The 15,047-nt window shown below is 37.9% G+C and overlaps 2 protein-coding genes across 4 annotated transcripts; both read right to left on the bottom strand.

Moving 5' to 3' along the window:
• Nucleotides 1-805: 805 nt before the first annotated feature.
• Nucleotides 806-5,010, bottom strand: LOC122291381. The gene is made up of 3 exons (XM_043099073.1): nt 4,397-5,010; nt 3,637-4,276; nt 806-2,042 (listed from the first exon to the last, which is right to left on the bottom strand). Exons 1-3 carry the CDS (start codon nt 4,729-4,731, stop codon nt 1,014-1,016), a joined length of 2,004 nt encoding a protein of 667 aa, XP_042955007.1. The 5' UTR covers nt 4,732-5,010; the 3' UTR covers nt 806-1,013.
• A 1,433-nt stretch (nt 5,011-6,443) lies between these two features.
• On the bottom strand, nt 6,444-13,414 carry LOC122292198 (protein N-terminal asparagine amidohydrolase). 3 transcript variants are annotated; one of them, XM_043100433.1, is made up of 9 exons: nt 13,262-13,414; nt 10,281-10,466; nt 8,511-8,575; nt 8,300-8,399; nt 8,160-8,198; nt 7,866-8,057; nt 7,258-7,433; nt 6,968-7,087; nt 6,444-6,771 (listed from the first exon to the last, which is right to left on the bottom strand). In XM_043100433.1, exons 1-9 carry the CDS (start codon nt 13,307-13,309, stop codon nt 6,666-6,668), a joined length of 1,032 nt encoding a protein of 343 aa, XP_042956367.1. In that variant the 5' UTR covers nt 13,310-13,414; the 3' UTR covers nt 6,444-6,665. The 3 variants fall into 3 exon arrangements, with proteins under 3 accessions (XP_042956367.1, XP_042956368.1, XP_042956369.1); XM_043100434.1 differs by lacking the exon at nt 13,262-13,414 and adding an exon at nt 11,202-11,255; XM_043100435.1 differs by lacking the exon at nt 13,262-13,414 and having other exon boundaries at nt 9,260-10,425.
• Between the last annotated feature and the right edge of the window lie 1,633 nt (nt 13,415-15,047).

Below are 15,047 nucleotides of genomic sequence, written 5' to 3'. Positions count from 1 at the left end.
TTTCAACTGTGTGTGGCGTCCTTTCGAATTTCTTCCGAAGCTTATTGACAGTTGCAAGACACAGGATCAAAATCCAGTGGACGAATGTGGATGTTAGTTGCAAGACAGAAGCTTTTGAATAACATTGGACGGCCTACCACTCCGTATGATCTTTACGATTAAGTCACTAAATATACAAGTGCAAATGGAGCGTGACCTTAGATTTTGGGGCCTGGCTCAAGCTCAGCTTTGTTCGATGATTCGGGTGTCAAACTAAGTGTGCAACTTTGTTTAAAATCATAGAGATCAAACTGTTTCAATTAAAATGCACTTTTAGGGAATTGGGAAGGAGCGGAGGAGGGGTGGATTAATTTTTAAGTCCCCAACTTTTGAGGATGGGCTCCATAAGCAATATACTCGACGCCGTTAAAGAATTTTGTGGTGCTCTGACCGCTGGTTCATTGTAAGCGGTTTGATTCCTTTTTTCGTACCATTGGAGTTACTTGTGATCTTGACTATCTCCTCGGCTACACAATCCATTCAAGATCATTTACCTTTCATTATTTTTGTTTGGGGAACTTGGGCGTGATGCATCGGTCCACCAAGAAAAACAAACACATTTCTTTCGCCCAAATCAATTGATATGTTGCGTATGGCAGGCAACGAAGAAAAGACATATTTCATTACTTCTAATGAATTATTAGGCTTGCCCATGACTAATAATTTATTTACATCAAACTTTGTTACGAACGAACGGGATATTTGTTTTAAAATGAACGTGAACAAATATGGTAGACAATCCATAAACAGAGGCGAAAATGAGACATGGACACGGTACAGGATGGCTATGGTTTCCTTGCGAAACACAAATGGTACAGAGTAACAGGCAAATGAAGAAGTTCCATCTTACAGGGAAGACCAGAAGGTAGGTCTACAACTTTCTAATTGGTAGTGTAAACCCTTTTTCTTAGTTAAAATAGAGAGTTACATAAATGAATATACAGAAGCAACTAAAAGTGGTAGTCAGTTTTACCTCACCTCCTAGGACGCTTTTTAGACCGCTTTAAGGCCACCACTTCCTTTAGTCCACTGTCCTTACCGCGCTTCGCTGAAACTGCATTAGCCTTGGCTAGTTTTTTAGGTGGCCTACCAACACTTCGCTTCGATGGGCTATTCTCCTCCTCCTCCTCTTCCTCATCATCATCATGTTTCTTATTACTGCTTTGCCTCAGCACCCTCTCATTCCTTTTATGCCCCTTCCCAATGTGCCTCGTTTTCTGCTCCTTACTACCACTCTTCAACGTTTCCGCAGGATAGTTCCGCTTAATCCTTCTCAAGAAATCCGCCGCACTTCTTTTCTTTTCCAACGCCAATGCTTCCGTTTTCTTCTTCTTGTCAGTTTTGGGAATAGTCTCGACTTGGTTGGCTAGATTGGTTTTTGAGTTAGGGCTCGTGCTCATTTGTCTCCTGCTGGAAGCACTACTAGAAGTATTGTTTGTTGGGTTCTTGTTGCTCCTTCTCAAGCTTCGGACTCCAGTTACAGGCTTGTCTTTGGCATTTGTTTTCATCATGTCTTCCACTGCAGCATCCGACGAGGGCTTAATGGATGGTGTCTTTGGATCAAGAGCTGGCTTCTTCTCCTCGCTTATTTGATTCTCTTTCAGAAAAAGGGTAGCGGCAGAGGAACTTGATTTAGCCGAAATGGAGCTTCGTTTACGGCAAACGATCATGGGAACAGATGCGTTGGGCTTTGCCAGCAATGAATGGGATCTTTCTGGTTCAGCTTTAGGTTGGAATACTGCTGTATTTGGTGTCGGTGAATTTTCTGTTGGGAAGGAGTCACTGCATTTTGGAATTTCATTCAACACAAGGTGGCGAAGCTGGTGAGCGGCGATTGATTCAACGGAGGACTTGGGAAAGAAAAGGGTGGCGTTGTTGAAGAGGAGCAGGAGGTCTCGGTAGAATGCGAGGGTGCATGTGGAATAGTTGCCCTTGTGGAGCCTGCTTTCTACCGTTTCCAAATCCACGTGCTGCCTGACCACATTATTGTACTTGTCCGTTTCCTGCACAGTTTAGGGCAAAGACCAACGTTATCATCAATGTTAACCGAAGAAGACATTAACCATGATCGGTTTCCACCCCCTTTCCTTTTTAACCAATAGGTAAGATCTCGCAAGTATCTATTAACCGACATAAAATAGAAAGATCAGTGATTTCGTGCCATGTTAGATGATGGGCTGAGGCTAAACCTAACAAGTGCATAGCTAATTGTCGCCTTTATGCACAAGACAAATAGATTTTTTTTTCCTGGAAAAATCAAAACCTATATGTTTACTAATTAAGTATACAGTTAAAAACAAACGCAGCAGAAAATTCTTTTCAAACAAAATTACTAACGCAAGAATGGGAAATTGTCCAGAAATCCCGCTACAATGATGAGTTCTTTTTTAACTTCTTCGCTCTCATAAGGTCAATAAAATACGGAAATATACGGAAGCAAGGTCCAGAGCAGCAGAGCCATACGAAAGTTTCTAGGAAAAACTACATCAGAAACTTGAAAAATGAAAACACCTACGACTTTGCGCTGGCCTATATTAGTAGATGACATATGCATATGGTATTTTAAAACAAACCTTCTTTTTAATTGAACCACCTATGAGCTATGACGCTTAATAGGTCACGTAACTTAAAAAAAAAAAAAAACGATAAAATAAATAAATCAACACACTTTTTTTGACAGATAAATCCGAAGTTAAAAACATAGAGAGAGGATCGTAGGCAAGACAAAAAAATATAAATTTTGATTTTGACAAGTAGATATGTTTTTTAATCTTACCAATACATATAAAGACTAGACAAACAAAACAAATGCTACTTTTCCTTTTTCTGGGTAAATAAAAAAAAGGACTGGTGGGGATCATACAGAGGGATTAATGAATCAGTCAATCCCAGTTACTCATCTCCTGCGCATGCTTGTTCTCTTGGGTTCACGACTGCACAAGTCCGTCCTCAAGTGCGCGCGTGTTTGAGGCTATGAAGAACCAACTACCTACCAAACTATGCATGCATGGGGTCCCAAAATTATAAATCATCAATGGCACTTGCCCAAGTTAAGCGTTAATATTAAATAACCAAAAAAAAAAAAAAAAAGTCCATTGAATCTATGACTATATCAACTTAAATCATTTCATGTCATATGTTAGTCAAAACAAAATAAGAAATAAAATTGTTTGACGTTCTATAGAAATCCTATCCGACTGTTTATACACGACAATTATTTATTCATAAATTAGATTGGGTCACATGCGATCAAGTTAAAATCTTGAATGTTTTAACTTCTCCTTCAATCCTCTTGTTATCAGAATGATTAAAGAAATCTATTAAAATTAAAATTCTATTTTTAAATTGAAAATTCAGATTTTGAAAATAATTACCTCAAATTTATCTCAAAATACTCAAATTTTCAACTAATCTGCTTTTAGTAGTCAATTTATCCCCCCAAAAAAAAAAAAAAATTGGAAAACGATATATAAAGAAGGGCAATCAATTAAAAGACTTAATTTTTCTAAATAACTTATTTAAAAAAAAAATTCTAAAAAACTAATAATGATAAATAAATCCTAAATATGCCCCCATTGAGCAGAAATGGACCAATACCTGGCTTTCAAGCCGGCGCTCGAACAATGAGCTGTTATTATTATGCCCTCTGATTATATCCAAAATCCTAACCAACGGCTGCGATTTCGCTGTGATCTCCGACGGCTCCTGGCCGCTTACAATCTCCTTTCTCTGGCTTCTCCTCCTCTTCCTCTTACGAGTCAAACTCGCGGAGCTCTGCACGTCGCTGCTCGCCCTCGTCCTCCCTCCATTCGACTGAGCCGCCAAGTCAGTCGGTGAGTCCGACAAGTTTCCACCTTTCCTCTCATGAGTTGGCTCTACGGACTCTGACTCGTTTTTCCCAACAGTATCCGAGCTTCCGTCGTCCGAATGCTCCACAACTGGTTTTGAACCGCTAAATCCCGGATCCGCTCTATCGGTGTTAAACGTTTCATGTTCCATTCTTTCGCTTTCTTTACCATCTTTTTCTTTAGAACAGGTGGTGTTGGACTCGTTAACGGAACGATTGTCCCGGTCCGAGTCGTCTCCGGTTCTTCCCGGTTCGTCCTTTTTGTCGTTTTCTGATCTCTCTTCCCCGTCCTCCAGATCTGGTTTTCCTTGGCGACTAATTCCATTATCTTTGAAGCTCAGCTCCCGCTCCCGCTCTTCCTCCAACCTTTTCACCTTCAACTCCAAGGACCTTCCTCAGGTCAGGAATAAACACAAATAAATCTCAGATCCAAAATTAGATATTTTGAAAATCTCAAGAAATAGAAGAGAGATAGAGAAGGAGGAGAAGAAGAGGAAGAAGAAGATTTACAGGATGGAAACGTCGTAACGTTGGACCTCTTGCTTAAGATCGGAAACGCGGATTTTTCTCAACTCGTCGAGCCAGGGAATAGTATGATCAACATCGGCGGTTCCGTTGGGTAAGGGTGGGGAAAGGTAGTGGTTAGGGGGGTTGAAACGGCGGAGGAGTTCGTGGTACTTGAGTTGACAGTTGGTAGGGGTGGTGAAGAGTTGAGGGAGAGAGGTCTTGTTCTGGAGCTCCAGGGAGACGGAGTCCCAGTCGGTGAGACCATGGCGCTTGACGGCGCATGCTAGCAAGAGCTCCTCCCAGGATCCCCAGGTTTGGTTATGTGGTATGGCCAACATGAGGTGGATGTTGGTTGGTTGATGATTCCGATTGCGATTACTCAAATTTAGGACAGATTATTCATTAAAGTAAAAAGGAAAAAGCTAGGGCTGGCTTGATTTGGTTAAATAATAACATAAGCTTTCGAGTTTCGTCGTAGTGTCTGTCACCTGGTTGTTTTCCTTCCCTTCCCTTTCCTTCCACTTTCTATTTATTTGAGTTAACGGAAAGGTTTTTATTAGGAGGGGGTTGCCAGTTTGGGAGCCGAGTCTCGCAAACATTCTCACGAGTCACCATTGCGTTTTTATATTTTTTCTCCTGTGTTTTGATCTATGATAATATATCCCCTCCATCCATAATCCAACCATCTATCTGGATCTCGAGCGACCACGTAACTGGGCTTCGTCCTGCCTAATTACCATTGCATCCTCGTGCATTCATCTCAATTCCTGGGCCGGTCTTTCTTCTAATTCATTTTTCTTTTCTTTTTTTCTATCACCATGGTTTAATTTGGTTACATGACCACGGCCCACGGGGGATGGGGTGGTCACTGGTCAGACTTAGGATCCGAATCCTATATAAACTAAACTCCATCAAATTAGTAGTATCTGAGTCTCCCACCGATGCTAATGGACTGACTTCTCCGGGACCCTACAAAATTCTGGGCTGCCTTGTCCTCGATCTGGCCCAATGACCCAGAACTCGAGTCACATCCCAACCAATACCAGTGTTCTGCAATCCCAATTGTTTGACACGACAATTCGTGGATGTTTGGACACCCGTATATTCTTCAAATTTTTTTTATAATTTTATTTTCAAATATTAATCAAATATAAAATATTTTTTTTAATTCTAAATCTCTAAGTTTCTCATTTAATCGTTAACTAATAATTATTCAAATACAAAACCTAATAAAACTATCTCAAACTTCTAAATAAATTACAAAATATAACGTAACTTTTTTAAATTTTAAAACAAAATTTATGTTAAATGTTTTTTTTTTAACTTTAATAAAATAATTTAATTCAAAATATTGTAATGAAATATTTAGAATTTATTTATTTTCGTAAAAATTATCAAGTATTCTTTTATAAGGTCATTTTTCATTCTAATATGTAAGCCAATTTATCAAATTTTATGTGAAATTTAGATATTTTTGTATCACATTAAGCATATAATACAACAATTAAGACCTTAAATAAATTGTTTTCTTATTCAACGAAATCTAAAGGATAAAACTTCTAAACTGTTTTTTATACATATCATCAACCTCAAATAATTTTTCTTATATATACATAAAGAAACCTAATATTCTATAATAAAAAACTTCATGAATTAATAAGTTTATTTTTTTATTCTAAACTTAGTTTTAATTTAATTTTAGTGAACTCACGTCCTTAAAAATAGATAATCTATATAAAAAAAAAAATTATATAAAAATTTGAGACTATATGAAAAATAAAAAATTAGAAAGAAGCATTTGTATATATATTGAAATTTTATAAAAATCTAGAGACTTGGGCAGTATTTTCTATATACATAGAATTATGAATAAAATTAGGCATCGTTGGGTTGTGTAGTTAGTCAATTAGTTGTACTAGCCAGATCACAGTTGTTGGGATATGTTTAGGATTTACCACAATCGTATAAATAATCCGTGTCAGTGTAATATCAGTTTTATCAGTACAGTTAATTGAAGGGCATTTTGGTAGCAGATGCTGAGTAACTCGAATAGCCAGGTAACTTGTTCTTGGTATTATTTCCCTTTCTTTTCCCATCATTTCCTTTCTTCCAAACATAATCTTCCATTAGAAAAATTACAGCAAACATCCCTTAAAACCTAGAGTTTTATGACAGCAGATAACAGATTTCAGCCAATACCATCCATTTGAAATAAAAATAATAATAGTAGCTTCAAACATTGAGCTATGTGCTCAGAACCTCCTAACTGTAATCAGCACCTTTTCCATTCTCCATCGCTGGTCCTTTCGAAGACACGTGGCTGCTTCAAAGGGAAGGTTTCTATCCAATCTGGGTATTTAATCAGATATTCCCACTGCCTGGAAAGTAAAATCAAGCACAAAATAAAATAAATAAATAAACAAACCACGTGCGCCACTGTAATATTTCATATTTTTCCTTTTCCTTTCCTCAAATACCCAGTCAATGGTTATTTCATATGGAATGGAATCTTGGCATCCAGCATGCAAACTGTATAGTTCTGTAAAATCCACGCTTTAACTTTAGTCAAAGTACCTTCTTAAATTATCCACAAAATCTGGGCCCTCAGCAGAAGGTGAAGTAGAACATGTGAGGAGTATTTCAGAATCAGTTAGATGTCGTAGTGTCAAAGCAAATCGTCTTTGCTGAGAGGTCCTATATCACCGGAAAGAAGAGCACAAAGCATCAACAGAAATTGGACAAAACGAGCAATGAACTACATCAACAAATGCTAAGCAGACTCCAAAGCGAAGGCTATTTAATTTCTTTTTTAAGTGTGGAGATAATAGAAATTGTGGTTGTAAACTATCATCTGACAATTTTACCAGCAACAGGAAGCAATTCTGAATTGATCAGTTCGAGTATCATATGTATCCATTAACTTTCCGTTCCAACTGCTATCCTCATAGGATGCAGTTACTCGAATTCTCCTGACAATTTCATCCGGACATCTTGCTCCATCAAAACAGGCAGGGATAACTGATCCAGTGGAAGTTTCTACCTGAAAAAAAATACAAGAGCCTCTGTTTTAGAATCTTGCTAAAAGGTTCAACTGCATCTATACATAACAATACAAGTGCTGCAACATATTGGCATAAAACCATAAGAACAAATGTATAAGTTAGTGATTACATGACTTCATCATGCCATTAAGTCCATGCTAAAAACTGTCTCACACATGTAACTTGTTTAGTGATCATGAGAACTTGCCCTACGAGATTCAAGCTAAGACTTTGGATTTAAGGGCAGGTTAATAATGTGTTTCTTGTACCACCTTGTTTGCAGCAGAATACTACTAGTACTTTGCTAATACAAGTTAAAATTCATAGCTAGAAAGAAAAAAACTGTTCCCGCCAAGTAGATCTTCAATCTATTTATATATGCTCAACCCAAACACTAGCCAAGACAAAGGAATCATAAAGTGTAAGCTGACCGCTAACCCATTGAAAATGGGGAATGCATTCCCTTCAGAATCCCTTCTGGTGTTATGCCCAAGAATAAAGGCAGTCTGAATATGAAACTTCTCCTGTCTTGTGCACAAAGTTTCAAAAATTTTGGCACACAAAGGATAGGAATAACCCTCCAACTTTGCATCGCTTTCTGATCTAGTGCAAGACTTAAGAAACTGCAGAGAAAGTTCAACACATTCAACTTCAGTTATATGACTTTGAGTTGATAACTACATCTCTGAAAATTCAATAATAAAGATGAGGATCCCAAGCCAGACATTTGGTGAAACATCTTCAAAACCACCAACTAGATGCACCTGCATAATGTAATCATCGAACAGGGTTTTCAATCCATGTGGCAGTAATCAAGGGAAACTGTCATTTAGAAATAAAACAATAAGGAAACAGGGAAGAATACCTCTAATTCAGCATCCAAATTGTGATCAACAACAAGCAATAACATCTGGGAGAGGCCAATATCTACAATATCTGGAGAATCCATATGAGCAACTGAGGTTCTGCATACAAGGAAAAAACATTAGAAAGACAGAATACCAAACACTGAAAATTATACCAATGGTCATAAAACATATTAATAAAACCAATATCCCTGATAAATCAATTCTTACATTCCATTTTTCCTGTTGCGAATAACAAGACCCACGCAGGTTGTTGCTTCATCGGTGCCAACAAACTTTCAATGTTAACAGGGAAAAAAGTAATGATGTTAATTAAAAGGAAGTCAGCAGGAACAGGTCTAGATGCAGAGAAGAAATGTGAATGCTAACTGGCATTGCATTGCTTTTTTTCACCATAAGACAACATCTAAGGTCAGAAAATTGTGAATCCCATTCACAAATATTTCCAAATTAATATCTAAAATTTAACATTGGGGTCCGTTGAGAATTTGGTAACAGAAAAATTTATTTTGGTTTTAAGGAAAAAAATTCTTCCTGTTAACTCGCAAAGAAAGTGGGCTTTGGAGAGGAGGACAAATGAAAACAAAATTCTGGCAACGTTAGAAGCTCCAAGGGTTGGCTCAAGTGGTAAGGGCCTTGGTCTTGGTGGAAAGCTCCCTCCAGGTCTAAGGTTCAATTTCTCTTGTGGGCAAATAATTTCTAGGATTCATTGGACTGGGGGAACTTCCCCTTAAACTATCCGATGTGCACTTGCAGTAAACTCCTAGCCAAGGGTCTGTGCACCACCGGGATTAGTCGGAATTGTGTTCTCAGACACCTGGTGCCAATAAAAAAAAAAAAAAACATTCTGGCAACAGTAGTGGCATGATGGTATCACAATAAAGTACTGAAAAATAATTGTTGCTTGCAGTTCCAAAAGAGGATCATATTGCCCTGCATGCACAATATTCTTACATAACTGAAAATAACACCAAAGCTTCAAATGAAAAGAAGCCATTATTTCCTTCCATTTTGAACATGCTGTGGTCACCAGTACACAGAACTCAGATAACTACAAGAGCCTCTGCACAATGCACAATGATAGGCATGAAAAAGAGTTAACTTCCAATTTGCATAACAGAAACAGATGGCCAATCACCTAGTTTTGATACATCCATCAGTATATCATCACCATCCATCCATCTAATCTATTTTTCTTCTTCTTTGTTCTATCATTCATTGAACCTTAGACTTTGGGGACATCAGGGTATGTGACTCACCAACAAGGTGACAAAGGCCTGTATCCATCTAAAACAGTTATTCCTGTACATTGTACGTACATGGCACACAACAAAAAACCGATTACCAGGATTCTCCTATTAAATTAATGAAAGGAATGGATAGTCCAGATTACGCATCTAGAATTTTTAAGGTGCACAATTGCCAAAAGTGAGGTAATTCTTCTAAAGCAAATGCTACCCATTTCTCAATTACATGAATGTTCAACATATTACACCTTGTATACACAACATCTTTTAAGCAGGGTCAAGAAGTTCATATTGCCAAAGAAATATATGAACCCAACTTAACATGGAAGCTCAAGAGAACCCATAGAAAAATTAGGCATATACACATATAAAAGTTTCCAATCCACTATTTCTCTTGTAAGAGGATGGAGAATCAGTGGATCATCTTCTTCTCCATTGTGATGTGGTGTAGGCTTTATGGGACAATATTTTTATTAGGTTGGATATTGCTTGGGTGATGCCTAGGAGGGTGGTGGACTTTGTGGCTTGTTGGAATGGAATTCAGGGCAACCATCAAATAGCGGCTATTTGGAAGATGGTGCCATTATATCTTATGTATGGAATGAGAGGAATGTACTTGGGCCATGCCTAATTATGAGGATCAATAAATTTTCTTACTTATGAAAAAAATATTGTCAGAAATTTTCAAGTAGTTTATGGGTTTTTTATGCTAGAAATTAAGAAATAAACACACATCGACAAGTGCAGGATCGACAGTTGCATATTCTCTTTGGAACACATAAACCCATTTGGTCTTGGTTGCTCTCTCCTGGGCAGATTCGTCTTTAACTGAAAAATTCCTCACTGGGATGGCCTTGAGAGAATTTGAGACAGATGCCAGAATGGGGTGTTCCATCAAAGCAGAGAGGGTATCACTTCCCTGTTCATAAGCACAAGTTTACAAGTCCATTACCTGCTCACATAATATAACACAGAAAGCCTGCGAGCATGTATTTGTCAAATAATACACAGATCTACAGTTTCTTAAAGAAATTTTGTTTATGAGATAATGCAAAGACTTCTTCTTCTTCTTCGATAAGTAAGAAAATGAGGGTATTTCAAGTGTCATATTTGTCTATTATACATCCTAAATGGTGAAAACCAAAAGCCTCCATTCTGTGACAGAATATAACAAAAATGCAAATTATGACATCCAATGTTCACAGTAATGATTTAATCAACGATGTATGCATACGTTCTTTGGTAGCCAGTTTTGAAATTCAAAACCCAAGAAGAAGATAATAGAGAGAAAGTAAACCTAGCACAGTTAGCATCTCAAACTCTTTACTCGGCAGTATCTCAACAAATACGATCACAAACTTCATGTCAAAGACCTTAAATTATCATGTTATTCTGAACTGATAAATCAGAGTGTTTTCAATAAAAACAACTGATAGAGAACAGACTATTAACCCTCCCCAGATGAAAAATCTTATAAATCTAAACTCCTACAGTGATTCTTTTACCACTACATGAAACAATATGCTACAAAACCATAAGGTAGCTAAGCATTAAACTTCACCAAAGTCGTAACTTTTCTTGCAAGGTTGGAAAGAAAAGTCACTCTCACAAGCTGGAAAAAAAATATTAATTAAAGCAGTTGCTCAAGCCTTACCCACTTATACCATGAGTTGTTTCCAATTGCCCAAGACATTTTGTAGGGATCTGGAGAGTATGTTTGCTCGATTTTGGTGGGGTCAGCGTGGCTCTAAACGTAAAATGCATTGGGTAAGTTGGGCTAAGTTGTGTGATTCCAAAATGCGTGGTGGAATGGGTTTTCATCATCTAGAGGTGTTTAATATGTCTTTACTTGCAAAGCAACGGTGGAAATTGTTACAAAATTCTGAACCTTTGCTGTTTAAGCTCTTTAAAGCTAAGTATTTTCCACAACTTTTTTGGACTCACAATTAGGGTGTAAGCCTTCATATGTATAGAGAAGCATTTATGCAACAAAGAATATACTTAAACAGGGGTGTATTTGGCAGGTGGGGAAGGGGAATCCATTAACATTTGGAAGGATAGATGTGTTTCAGCAAATTTGATCCCTTGTATTGAACCATCCTCTCAGTTTTTAACTGTAGACTCTACTATAAATGCGTTTCTTAACCCATTATCAAGAACCTGGAATATAGATTTTATAAGACCTGTATTTCCTCCATTTGTAAGCGAGCAAATTGTTAGAATTCATATTCACTTGTGGTTTGTAGACCAGTTTGTTTGGAGTATTCATAAAAGTGGAATGTATCCAGTAAAATCAGGATATAATTTTGCTTTGGAGTTGTTAAAACATGGAGGAAGGATTGAAAGTTCACATTCAGAAAGCACTTCTGAATTTTGGAGGAAGTTGTGGAATCTGAAACTACCAAATAAAGTGAGAACTTTGCTTGGAGGGCATGTACTAATAGTCTCCCTACAGAGCTGATTTTTTTGCAAAGGGGTATTTTAACCAGTGGAATTTGTGCTCAATGTAATTTGCAAATTAAAGACAGCAGCCATGCATTGTTTAAGTGTACAACTGTTCAGCAGATATGGGCTTCTTGGTGCAGTAATGTTTTAAGTTCTTGGATTCTGATAATGCTTTTGATGTTTTGCCGTGGAATCTAATGGGAGTGGATATGTCAGTTGTCCCTATTTTCCTTACTATTTCTTGGGGTGTTTGGAAATATAGGAATCTTAGACTATTTGAGAATTCTGATAGTACCATCCTGGATGTTGTTGATAATTGTCTTGGTTATGTGGATTGTTACAATATCATCAAACATAATCGATATATTGTAAGGAAGGAGAAGGTACTTCAATGGCAGCCTCCACCATGTGGAAGGTGAAAATGAATTTTGATGGGCATTATTTAGAATTCAGATACTGCAGGAATGAGAATCATTTTAAGGGATCATAATGGTGCAATTGTTTTTGCTATGAGTCGTAAGGAAGTAAGAATATTTGAAGTGGATGATATTGAAGCTTTGTCTGCTTTAAGGGGATTGCAAATGATTCTCCATTTGGGTTTTTTTGGTTTGATCCTAGAAGGGAACTCTTTGACAGTTATAGAAGCTCTCAATTCAAGGGCATCTAATTTCTCTAAACAGGGGTCTTTGATAATAGAAATTCAGTCTCTTCTTCAGCGCTTCAAAATTATGAGGTTCTGCATGTTGGAAGACAGGGTAATGAGGCTGCTCACTTGCTAGCAAGACATGCCATGATGATCGATGATACAGAACAATGGTGGCACTCTTATCCAGAATTTGTTTCCAATAGAGTATTATTGAATGCTGACATGTAGATTGTAATCTGTAAATGGTATTTCTTTTGTGAATGAAAGCTGACCTCTTATAAAAATAAAAAAAGGATGATATTTTTTTTATAGGTCATCAGCAAATTATATTAATAAGGCAATAGGCATAGCCCTAGTGCACAGGATGAGTACCAACTAACTAGAATTTACAACCGAAATAACAAAGTCATGGACACTTAGTCCGGTTCCCAACAGAGAGACAAATAATAGCAATGCAATTTCTTTCCCTTTCGGATTGTTTTTTCTGGGAAGCCAAACGAAGTGATGGAGAGACAAAAGAAAATCGAAAACAGGTGTTAGCATTCTGCATATAAGCAGAGAGTTGTGCCAAAAAAAAAAATGCACCAAAGTAGTGAAAATAGAGGACAGAGTGAAGAAAGTACCTGAGACGATGGGTCAGTGGAAAATGGTAGCCCACCAACAAAAATCATGGTTTTATTTTTTTTTGGGGGGGTGGGGGTGGGGGTTGGGGTTGTTTTGGGGGGGGTGCGAAACTCTGTTTAATTTGGAAGAGAAGGGGGTTGGGGTTGTTTTGGGGGGGGTGCGAAACTCTGTTTAATTTGGAAGAGAAAGGGGAGTGGGGGGGGGGGGGGGGGGGGGGGGGGGGGGGGGGGGGAGAGAGATATTAACAGACCAATTCTGCTACGGGTAGTCCAATTCGCGCACCCCATGTGCACCCCCTGCTGACCTGGCAGGGTAACTTACTAAATTTGAAGAAAAAAATAAAAAATCTAAACTAAGGAGATCCTCTCCAGGCTCCAAACAATACAGTTTCATCATTTCAGATGGACTTAGGTGTTAGGAATGGTGGACAAACGAAGAGGAGGTTGAGAGAGCCAGCGATGATGATGAAAATGAGTCGACTGGGAAGAAACTCAGACTCAACAAAGAGAAATCTGCTTTTCTTGAGGACAGTTTCAAGGAGCACAGTACTCTCAACCCAGTCAATCCGAGCATCAAAACACAATTCTTTTTATCATGCATTGTGTTTTTATCAAAACTCAGATTGGAGCAAGATTTTACCCATAATTATTTGTTTTAACTCAGATAGACAAAACGATCATATTTTCCCACTTCAAGGAAAGTTTTTTTTTTTTTTCCTATAAAATGTTTTCCGCATAAGTGAAGCACTTAGCTTTCTTTTTTTTTCTTTTTTCTTTTTTTTCCTCCCTTTATCAAGAATAAAGGTATAGAGAGAGCAATGAAGCTTCAAACAAGCGTGAAAGCCATCAATTTTGACGAGGAAGAAGAACGAGAGTAATTGCTTTGATGGTGTTTCGAAGTTTTTGAAAACATTGAGAGGCTTGCAGATTAGGGATTGCGACGAGGCAAGGGAGAGGAGCTCTACTTTTGATTGCTAGAAATGACTAGATATGGGTTTTTAACATCTTTCTCAGTTTACTTTTCAGCTATAAAATTTGGAGATAGGAAGTGAATGAATCTGGACTCGGACGTCTCAGAGAATTATAGGTCTCGTTGATGAGAGAGAGAGAGAGAGAGAGATTGAAGGAAATCTTTCGCGGGAGGTAGGAGAGCACTTTCGTTCGCAAGATGCCGGATGAGCTGAGATACCGAAAGAAATCGTTCGCGGGAGGGAGGAGCACTTTCGCCCATGAGATGCCGGATAAATTGCGATTTTTGACTTGCAAAAGCTACAGGGGGAATGGGACGAATGAGAAGAGCTTCTGGGGGAATGGGCAATGGGGGAAGAAGGAGAAGGGTTGGGGAAGAAGGATTCTGTCAAAAGCAAATCCGCAGCGTTTCAATTTTTGGTCTCCCACCTAAAGTGCAATCTGCACCGTTTCATTAAATCCGTTCCATGTCATTAGGGATGCACAAATTTGACTACGAATAGAGTTTTAATGGGAGTAGGAACTAGGAAGACTTATTTTGTAGACTCTTGCACAGAACAAAAGTTCGAATGGTTTTCATGGAACCACATGGCCAATGGGATTTCAGCGTTGCGACGGACACGGAGAACATAATTTGCCACGGGAATCAGATACTCTATACTATATTATTATATAGAGAAATTATTTTATTTATTATGGAATCAGATACACCAACTTAAGTGTAGCAATTTTTTATTTTATTTTTTATGTATGAACTGTAAAGAATGATTTTTCGCTGGGATATATCAACTTAATTACAGCTGCATGTTATTTAACC

Source organism: Carya illinoinensis, chromosome 13 (genome assembly GCF_018687715.1).
Source record: "Carya illinoinensis cultivar Pawnee chromosome 13, C.illinoinensisPawnee_v1, whole genome shotgun sequence".
Lineage (NCBI taxonomy): Eukaryota > Viridiplantae > Streptophyta > Magnoliopsida > Fagales > Juglandaceae > Carya > Carya illinoinensis.
This window is presented reverse-complemented; position numbering and strand designations above follow the sequence as displayed.